This window comes from Dendrobium catenatum, unplaced genomic scaffold (genome assembly GCF_001605985.2).
Source record: "Dendrobium catenatum unplaced genomic scaffold, ASM160598v2 fragScaff_scaffold_716, whole genome shotgun sequence".
Classification (NCBI taxonomy): Eukaryota; Viridiplantae; Streptophyta; class Magnoliopsida; order Asparagales; family Orchidaceae; genus Dendrobium; species Dendrobium catenatum.
The window spans coordinates 8,992,623-9,003,318 of record NW_021319178.1 but is presented as its reverse complement, the minus strand read 5'-3'; the positions used below and the strand labels follow the sequence as shown (position 1 = coordinate 9,003,318).

The window sequence follows — 10,696 nt, the reverse complement described above, 5'->3', positions numbered from 1 at the left end:
TGAATTTGAATTTGAAATTCCAATTAATTCTAATTGATAGCCCCATTATTGGAAATTTTCCTTTCTTTCAAAATCTGAATTTTAATTCAGATTTTATTGAATCTTTGATTAGTAATGTGGGCCCCACTCTACTTATGACAAATAATCTCCTCCCTCTCTCTATGTGGCCGGCCCCTCATTGGGCATAATCTCTCTCCTATCTCATTAATAGGCCCCCTCATTAAGCCTCCATAATTACCTCCCACAATTCCCTCTCATCCAATTTAATTCTCCCCATTAAATTTGAATTTAAATTCAAATTCATCCCGCCAATTCTACTTAATCTGAAATTTAATATCAGATTTCCATTCTCTCTCCCCAAATTGATTTGGAATTTAATTAATCTTGCCACCTAGGCAAGTACATGACATTTACGTTTCACATCAATATATGCCTGTAATGTGTGGTTGATAATTAGGTAGTCTTGTAAGAGCAATTATTCAAGTTAATTTAGGCATAATCTGAACGATATTCTTGAACTCATTTTTTCTTTCATAAAAGGAGAGCCTCAGACCCCCACAAGCACTCCAAAACGCCACATTGAAAATCTTTCTGTGGTTCAATACGCAAGTAATCTCCATATATCTCTTTTAGGCCCTTACATATACAATATTCTCTCCTTATTTATTATAAAAATAATAGATTTTTCAAGTAGATTTGTGGTAGTCTTTTCTCAGAAATGGCAAAATATAACGAGAAGTCAACTTCTCTAAAGAACCAGCTAGTTCTTTTTGACCAGTTACACAAAAAATAGAGTGAAATAGTGAGATAACCAGATAAGCCCACCAAAAACAAATCTTGTCCGCTAAGCTAACAAACTGTTTTTTAAAAGGTCAAACTGAATAATTTCAATAGCTTTTTTTAGTCGATAGCTTAGTTTTAGATAAGTGTTCTAGCATCAACATATTGAGTACTTTTAAATTCCCTTTTTGTGTTTATGATCCATGATGTTCCTCTTCAGCTTAATATAAAGCTTATCAACTGATATAGCATATTTTATAAGATCTTGGCTTTTAAAAGGAAAAAAAATTATGAATGATGTGATTAACCAAGCAATTTAACTTCAAAATGCAATTTTCAAATGAATTAAGATCATGTCGTGTCTTGTTGATGATGCTGCACAGCCTCACACGTAACTCAGTAGCTAACGCCACCGCAATGCTTATGAGCTTAATGTACTGTCTTAATCCAACTCAGTTTTTAAATACTCTTTTTAATGAATCAACTATTTTAAATGATGGTATAATATTCTCTTGGTGAAGGATAGAAAAATCTATACTAGCAAATGTAAGAACACAAGATTACCCACCCTTGTGGCATTTTTCAAGGTACGATTAGTTCCATGTGCAATCTGATTGTGTTGATCAATCGGATTATGTTGTTGCCTCGAACCTCAAGTCATTTTCTCGTGTTCGTTGGGGGGTGTGGGGGTTCATCTGAACCCTAATTTTTTTTTACAACGACTTGGCATTGTATACCCAAGCGCCCTGACACTGTGTTCTCAAGTGCTATGGTGTTGTGTTCCTGAGCGCCCCATTGTTGATCGACAGAGAGTAGAGTGCTGCAGCGCTCAAAACTAGTGCTGAAGCGCTTCGAGATGAATTGGACAGTTTTCTTTCTCATTTTTTCTCAAGGTCGGCATCCCCTAAAGTTATTAACTTGACTTTCTTTTTGTATGTGAGTAGTTAGAACATGGAGAACTGTGAGAACAGTGTAAGAGAAAAGAGAAGCAAGGAAAGAGTGAGAAGAGAGATCTGTACTTATTTCTCCTCATTTTTATAGTGTATTTCTTGGTGTGGTGTGGCTCGATTATTTTTTTTCCTATTTTGGGTTTTTCCACGTTAAATCTTAGTATCCTTGTAGTTTCTACTGCCTTTTTACTTTCTTGTTTGTTTCATTGCAGTGTTTTACGTCCATCCCCAATAGAAAGAACACAATGACCTACGAATATGAATATACCAATTTAGATGTTTTTTAGCAACATAAATAAGTTTTATGATGAGTACATCAGCATGAGATTTCGACGCGTCTATCATTAGAGAAATTGTAGATCAATGACTACGATTCAATATGATTCAAAGTCTTTATTTATGATGCATTTATGTATTTTATTTTATTTATGTACTAGTGTATCATTGTACCCCCAAGAGGGATGAGTTTATGTTGTGGCCCCGAGGGCATTTGAGTCTTTGGGTTTTTCTTTTATTTGAGGCCTATATATGATGGCCCTCCCTATTGTGATGGATAATGATTGATTAATGAAAATTTTCATCTTTCTAGTTCCCTTGAGTGTTAAGAGCTCTAGAGAATGAGAAGTTCCTAGGTGAGGGCAAAGGAAATACCCGTCAGCCATCGGAAGAGTCCGAGCTCACGGTCTACCTCCACATCTCCTTCCCCATCACCGGCTACCTTCCCTTTTCCTCCCAACCAACGGCCCCTTCCCCCATGTCCCCCAAACCACCGGCCAAATCCCCCATCTCCACCCTATCCGCCGGCCAAATCCCTACCTCCACCCTAAAACCGCCGGCCAAAACCATCCTTCTCCCCCATCACCGCCGGTCTCCGTCCGTTCTTTCCATACCGCCAGCCCTAATTCCCCTAACCTTAGCCGTCAGCCAAACCTATCCCAAGCCCCCTTGAATCCAATTCAATTACACCATTATTGCTTTCCTAACTTAGCCCATATCTTATTTGGAAATTTTCTTAATTCAAATTCCAATGAATTTGAATTTTAAAATTTTTCCTAAATAGACTACACCTATTTTAGGAATTTCCTCAATCACCATACATTTAAAATTAATTCAGATTTGATTCCCCAAGCAACAATTAATGCAACGGTCCACATACATTGAATGTGGACACTCTTTCCCCCCTCCTTGGTCAGCCCCCTCCCTCTCCCTTTCTCTCTCCAATTAATCCCCCCTATTAATTAAAACCCCTTAATCCCCCACAAAAGCTGTCGGCCCCTCTCTACTCTCACTTAATTAATCCCCCATTAAGGGAGATTTGAATTTCAAATTTATTCCCTCCCTTTCCATTCAAAACCTGAAATTAAAATTTAGATTTTATTTATTGCCTCCCCTCCCCCATAAACCAAAACGGAAAATAAAGAAGCGTCTTCTCCTAGCCTTGGCCGAAGTCCTCCAACCTCCCCTCCCCCCTTTCTTCTCTTCTCCACTACTTCAGAAACCTCCAAGCGAGATGCTACGCAAACCGGCCTCCATGAATGATCAATCCTTAAAGAGATTATGGCTTCGTGTATGATCTTCAAGGACAAGTAGATATTCTCCGGTCTCCCTTCTTCAACCTCGAATTGGAAATTGATGACACCGTCGATGACTACGACGACTAGATCTTTTTCACTCTGACATCTGCCATAAAAAAGCACCAAGTCTCTGGATAGTGGCGAGTTATTGGACATCCATCGACTTCTTCCCCTCCGGCTAACCTTTCGTTGGGCAATATTGCAAGCATTTTCTATCTTTTGGTGACATCTTTAAGTTTGTAATCGCAAGAGAGAAAGTTAGGAAAACTCAAGGTGAAACTTAATATTTATTAACCGGTGGATTTCTGTTATTCATGCATCTAGTTTTACTTTAATTTTGTTGTTATTTTAAATTGCCCTGCTAATCTAGTTTGTAATCGCATGCCAAATCACATCGTCAACTAAGAAATCCTAAAATATAATCTTGTGAAACATTAATTTTAAAATTAGCAAGCTTAACATATTTTTATTAAATTCATGCAATTCCTATTATCATCCCCTACTCCCACTCCTACGGCACCAACCTCTACCAATATTAAATTCCTGCAATTCCTATTGCCATCACCCACAACCACGTCTTCCTCAGTTACACCCTCTAATCTATCTATTTCATTACCCCCCACCACATCTATTACCAACGCCAACCTTGAGCCTCCTCCACACCCCCACTGATTCTACCAACTCATCCCATGCAAACCAGACTGAAATCTGGAATCTCTCGACCCAAGCCTATCTTTGATCTTTTGATCACCACTACAACTCAACTTACTCCTAGCACTTACTACCAAGCCATCAAATCTCAACATTGGGGGTCCTCCATGTCTTCAAAATTTCTTGCTCTCCAACAGCAAGGTACCTGGTCACTCGTCTCCCCTCCACCAAATACACCCATACTAGGCTTTAAATGGACTTTTAAGACTAAAGTCCATCCAAATGGCCAAGTAGAATGATACAAAGCTCTCCTCGTCGCCAAAGGGTTCACCCAACAATTCGGTATTTAAATATACTGAAACCTTAAGTCCCGTGGCAAAAATGCCAACCATACGCATACTCCTCATTGTGGCTCTTCATCGCTGGTGGTCTATTCTTCAACTAGATGTATCCAATGCATTCCTTCATGGTGATCTTCAAGAAGAAGTGTACATGAGACAGCCGCCCGGGTTTGCAGACACTCAACATCCCAACTATGTATCCAAACAGCACAAGTTGCTCTACAAACTCAAGCAAGCGCCTCGTCAGTGGTTCCATAAACTTACCACACTTCTCCAACACTTCGGTTTTGCCTTTAGTCGTTCTGACCATTCTCTTATGCTATTTCATCATAATAATATTGAAGTATATATATTAATCTATGTAAATGAAATTCTAGTTACAGGAAATGGCACAAACACCATTCAGAAGCTTTTCACTCATCTCAATTTGCATTTTAAACTTAAACAACTGGGCAATGTCTCTATTCCTCGGCATTCAAGTCATCAACACACCCACCGGCCTATTCATTAATCAGACACATTATGCTACTAATCTGTTGTAGACTGCAGGTTTTGCCTGCTGTAACCCACTCTGACGCCAATTACTTCCAAATCAAACTCTCGCTGCCTTCCTGATCAGCTCTACTCCTACCCTCAGCTTTACCACAAACTGGCTGGCTCCCTCCAATATATGTCCATCAGCAGACCGGACATTGCCTTTGCCACCAACGCCATCTGTCAACACATGCACGCGCTGACACTACACGATTATCAAGCTCTTAAAGGACTACTTAGATACATCAAAGGAACCTTACACTTTGGTCTTCCTCTAACAATTGGAGATCTTCAACTCAGTACCTACTCAGACGCTGATTGGACTGCTGATTCAAATGATCGAAAATCCATTTCAGAATTCTGCTCCTTCCTCGGAAACAATCTCATAACCTGGTCTGTGAAGAAGCAAATAACTGTTGCCAAATCTTTCACCGAAGCTGAATACCGTTCGCTCTCTTCTGCCACTTCTGACGTTCTCTGGCTTCGCCGCCTCCTTGCTGAGTTCCAATTTCCTCAAAGCTCACCCACAGTCATCTATTGCGACAATACCTCCGCCATTGCCCTAGCCAACAATCCAATATTTCACGTCAGAACCAAGCACATAGAAATCGACTATCACTTCATCAACGAGCACATCAAATCCGGAGAAATTCTCATCTCTCACCTCAGCTCTTAAGATCGATCGTAGAGATACTTATGAAATCATTCCCAACAGCTCGCTTCACTCAACTCCGTCACAAATGAACCATCAAAACCATGGATGTTTAATTGTGGGGGGCTGTTAGCACAAACTTCAATCAGCTGCTTATGTGTCCATCTCACCTAGTGATATCCTTGTATACATTGTCTATAAATAGAGGCTTCCTGTGCATTTTCAATAATAATAATGCAGACTCATCTTCTTTCTTCTATCTTCCTTTCTCTCTGTCTCCTCTCAGCCAGCGGGTCTTCACTCAGATGTCCTTTTAGAAAGTTGCCCATGATCAAAGAAGAGAATAATCTAAAACAGCGTAATCTCTTTGCAACTTAGGCCTCATTTGTTTCGGCATTTTTCTTTTCTTTTATGTTTAGAAACGGAGAAATTAATTTTTGGTCGTTGTTTAGATGTGACGCTTTTATAGAAATGCTTTTTAGGAGACTTCATTTTTCTATTTTTTTGAGAAGTTTTTTGATATTTATTTCTCCGTTAGAAAACTCCATTTTCTTAATCATTATTTTTAAATTTATCTTTTTCAAAAGAACAGGATGAACCAAACGAAACCTTATAGACAAACGGCAGTGGGAGTAAGATGTTGGGTGAAACTTTAGTAAAATTTCGCTTAAAATATACAATATTGTGATTTAAAGGTCATAGTTTCCTGTCATAGAAAGTATTTGGAGATCACAGGTCCCAGTCGCACAGAAACTTCCCACTCCACATGCTCTTTTTTTTTTTTCCTTAAATTTAGTGAACCAGCGTATTATAACAATCTAACTTTGTTTATGTTCAGGTTCTTTGTGCAATTGCCTCCTTCCAGAGGCCATGAAAGTTTCTACAATCCGCCATGATCCTGATTCAACCTACGAGGAGAAGACGCGGCTCAAGAGCTCTTTCGGCTGCCTATCTTCGATTTCATTGCGTCAGAGACAGTTATCTTCTTCCTCTCTGCTACTGCCTTCGCCGCTGAAAGGTTGCCTTACTCCATGGGAGTTAAGAAAGTCTGCTTCTATCCGGTTGAAAAACAGGTGAAAAAGAACCTTTCAATCTAATTTAGTATCCTTTCTAGAGCGTATTTGTTGATATTGGTTAGTCTTTTTCATCATCCCTCCTTCAAAAACAGCATCAAGTGGCTGTCAATCTTGTATCAATCTTCAACTGGAGAATTGTTTATTTTTCATTTCTTGATCGTTTAGGTAGCTTTTCTTTTGTATTTTAGAAACATTTGAGCTTTACTAAGTGACTGTGTGGATGATGATTTCTTTTCAATCTTCTATTATTTCCTTTTTTTTTTCTTAGAAGGATGACCAATTTGTGATATAACTGTAGTGGAAGATGTGGACTCCTTTGGTTTTTGTCTTCTTTGTATGAACTTTTATTAGGTCCGGTGTAAGGATGTAGAGGAACGTCCGGTCGGAGGCAAAATTCCGCCAAAAACCTCGGTATTTGCTCGTATTAGAAAATTATCTCAAATGAAGCTTAAATGTGTATCTTAGAAAATGAAGTCAAGAACATAATGTGTAATATGGGTGTGGTGAGCTATAAATTAGCTGAGCTAAATTATTATTTTGGTTAAAGGAAAAAATAATCAAAATGATCTCTTAATTTTTTTTATGAATGATTAAAATGATTTTTAATTATATTAAATGATTATTTTTGTCTCTTTAAGTTTTCAAAAAGGGATCAAAATTATTTTATGATAGGATTATTTTAGTTTCTCTTTAAAGAGTTGAGAAATCAAATTGTTATTTAAAATAGTTGCAGATTATTTTATTCCTTTATAAATAGTCAATGAATTATTTTGATTTTTTTCTCTTTTGATTAAATTTATTCATTATTTTATAGGGAGCAAAATTATACAAAATGAATTGTGTAATAGTGCTAGGCATAATAGGAGAAATATATGCAAACATAGAGCAAAAGGTTAAAAAAAAAAAGATGATTGCATAAAACACAAAAAAATTAGAAATTATCTCTATCTCTTCTTGTCTCACATGACTTCTTTTTTTTCTTTTTTCACTCAAAATAGGCTATGGTACACTTTTCAATACACCAAAAGAAGAAACCTTTAACTAAAACAAGAAAAATTAGAAAGAAAATTGCCTCGCCTAGCATATAACATTGTGGTTAATTTGGAGCGCCACAATGCTCTACTTTGTCTTCATCCTGACTTGCAGCACAGTGGTGCTGGCTTTGAAGTGCCGTGGTGCTGAACTTTCTAAGTCAAGATTGTAACACCTCCACGTTACATCATACAATGTTGCAGTGCATTACGTGTGCAACACTGTAAGCCACTAATGTACAGCACCATGATGCTATACGGCTTTACAGGAAAAGAAATTTCAGGCCAAGGCCCTTGGAGCCCAAGCAAGAGGTGACTCCCTTGCAATCCTCAATGAGCTCGATTAACGAAACTGAGGTATGAGTCAATCATACAACCTGATTGATCGATACAATCAAATTAGGTTTTTTGTTCTATTAATAAAGACGGATTTAGGGGAAATTATTGGTAATCTGAACACATCTGATAAAGAGCCTTTCTACTTATAAGCAACTAAACTTGATTCGTCAATACAAAATTATCTTATCAAGCACTAAGACATTTTCAGCCCTCAAAGCACTCAACAATATATAGTAAAAAAATTAGGAATTGATTTTGGAGAAATATAAACTCTATTTTTAGTAAATTTATAAATGAAATAGGGAGATCAGGTGAGATGAATCTAATAATACCAATAATAACCGGATTCTCAATCCAATTAGATTTAAGTCCAGCATTCACAAATATGATTGGAAACTTCTCGAGGCTATTTGAGGGCTCAATACCCTGTAAATTTTGTGCTTAAATTAAAAAAAAAAAAATCAGTGTTGCTGCATCCTGGAGTATTCGAGGCGGTACAGAAATATATAGTATTTGCAGTCGATTACAAATGAGGCCCTACCTTGGGAGAAAGCATTGACTTGATGTCACTAATGTGCATCATATAGAGCGCATTACATGGTGGCCCGGGAGAAGTCCGGACCTCAGTTGGTGTTTCAGCAGAAGTCCGAGCCTCAGGTGGTGGTCCGACAGAAGTCCGGGCCTCAGGTGGTGGTCCGACAGAACTCCGGGAGTCAAGTGGCGGTCCGGTAGAACTCCGGGCGTCAGGTGGTGGTGCGGCAGAACTTCGGGTGTCAGGTGGTGGTCCGGCAGAACTCTGGGCGGTATATGGGGAGTGGCTTGGATGGACAACCGATGTTGAATCTCTTGATCATGGACCATTTGATGGACATTTGAATGTCTTAGTGATGTTGGAATTCAGTGATCTTGGGCTCGTTGGATTCGACTTGTCGATCCGCTCGATTCGACTATAAGCAAGTCATGTTTGGAAACTGTTGGGTAATCCAAATTGTGGTTTGAACCTTCGAACAGAGCTTCGGGTCCTCGATTCGTACCCATTTGGGCTTGGATTGAGTTGAATTTTGTGACGTTGGGCTCGTATTTCCAAGACGTTCAGTTCAACTATAAGTTTGCTGAAATCGGAGTTTGGATGTTCCCAATTTTAATTTGACTATAAGAATGACACTTGATTTTTCCTCGAGATTTGTGCCCGATCAAGAAAACATTTTGAAGACATATCAAGGGTCATGACTAGAGGAGTTGATTGTCTTCCGACGCCTACTAACACCCGAAAGAATTTTTATTGCCTCAGGTTACCTGACGTAGAGATACATCAGGTAGCCTATAATATATCGCCACGTGCTCTTACTCTTTACCGCGCGGCCCGACGACCCAACCCGGAACGAATATTGCTCAGTATTGAACATATATCGCCAAAGAACTCGGTATTGCTCGGTGTTGAGCTCGGTATTGAACTCGGTATTGCTCGGTATTGAGCTCGGTATTGCTCGGTATTGAACTCGGTATTGCTCGGTATTGAACTCGGTATTGCTCGGTATTGAGCTCGATATTGAGCTCGGTATTGCTCGGTATTGAACTCGGTATTGCTCGGTATTGAGCTCGGTATTGCTCGTTTTTGCTCGGTATTGCTCGGTATTGGTCTTCACATAATAGTATTTTTCATTTTTGTCGAGTAAGATCGAGCAATACCTAGCAATACCGAGCTACACAAACTCCCGGGTCCATTTTGGGTTGGGTCGTCGGGCCGCGCGGAAAAGAGTAAGAGCACGTGGCGATATATTATAGGCTACCTGATGTATATCTACGTCAGGTAATCTGAGGCAATAAAAATTCCAATATCTGATGTCGATTAGCCAACAAAGTCTGACGTCAACCTTTTTGGTCTCCTAATCTCTCATCCAATCAGGAGTACAACTAAGCTGATTATCAACTGCCACATGAATTATGATGTTTCTTATCGATCATCATTGAAGGCCTATTAGTAACTAAAATCCAGAGCTCATTAGCTATTAACATCTGATACCCATCTTTTGAGTTGCTCGATCTCCCTTCCCATCAGAGAATGATTAAGGTTTCGTTTGGGACGACTTTTTTTCTGCTTCTTAAAGCAATTTTTTAGTATAAAAATTAATTTTTTTTACTAGAAAGCTGCTTCAAGAAGCAGTAAAAAAGCCGTCCCAAACGATGCCTAAGTCGATTATAAATTGTCACTCAATGCTAGTTAATAACATATGTTTGATGTCGATCAACCTCCAACATTTGACGTGTCAATCATTGACATCCAATACTCGTCTTTTTTATCACTCACTTGTCTTTTGACTATTCATCTGGCTTCTAATACTCTTCATTAACCATCATCCGGCGCTTGCCAATGATCTTCATCGAGCACTTATTATGATAAGCCTACAACTAACTATATCCATGCTTTATAACGAATAATAAGTATAATGGTGATTGATAATGATCATAAATGAAGTTTTTTTTAGGTATGAAGAAATAGTTTCTACTGAATAGTTATTTTTTTGTTATTTTCAATATTATGATCTTGGTTAGATTTTGATTTCTTTGAGGTGCTGTGCAAGAGCTGCTGCCAATTTCAAACCTTAAATATATTTTTGATAATAATTTATAATTAAAAGTAACTAAAACAAAAATAAATATCTGAAAATTCATACTGAAGAAGCTGACAGAATTGTTGAAAATACAGATTTTAAGATGTACGAAAAACTGAAATTAAACACAGGTTGGGATAATTTTTTGGTTATTTT

At 38.3% G+C, this 10,696-nt stretch overlaps 1 protein-coding gene across 4 annotated transcripts in view; it reads left to right on the top strand.

The window, feature by feature from the left end:
- LOC110105274 (deSI-like protein At4g17486) overlaps window positions 1–6,797 on the top strand; it is a 21,444-nt gene extending 14,647 nt beyond the window's left edge. For all 4 annotated transcript variants that reach the window (XM_020834707.2, XM_020834706.2, XM_028696086.1 and 1 more), the window contains exon 4: window positions 6,321–6,797. In XM_020834707.2, the coding sequence (XP_020690366.1) occupies window positions 6,321–6,559 (239 nt within the window). In that variant the 3' untranslated portion in view covers window positions 6,560–6,797. The remainder of the gene's footprint in view (window positions 1–6,320) is intronic.
- The last annotated feature ends 3,899 nt before the right edge of the window (window positions 6,798–10,696 follow it).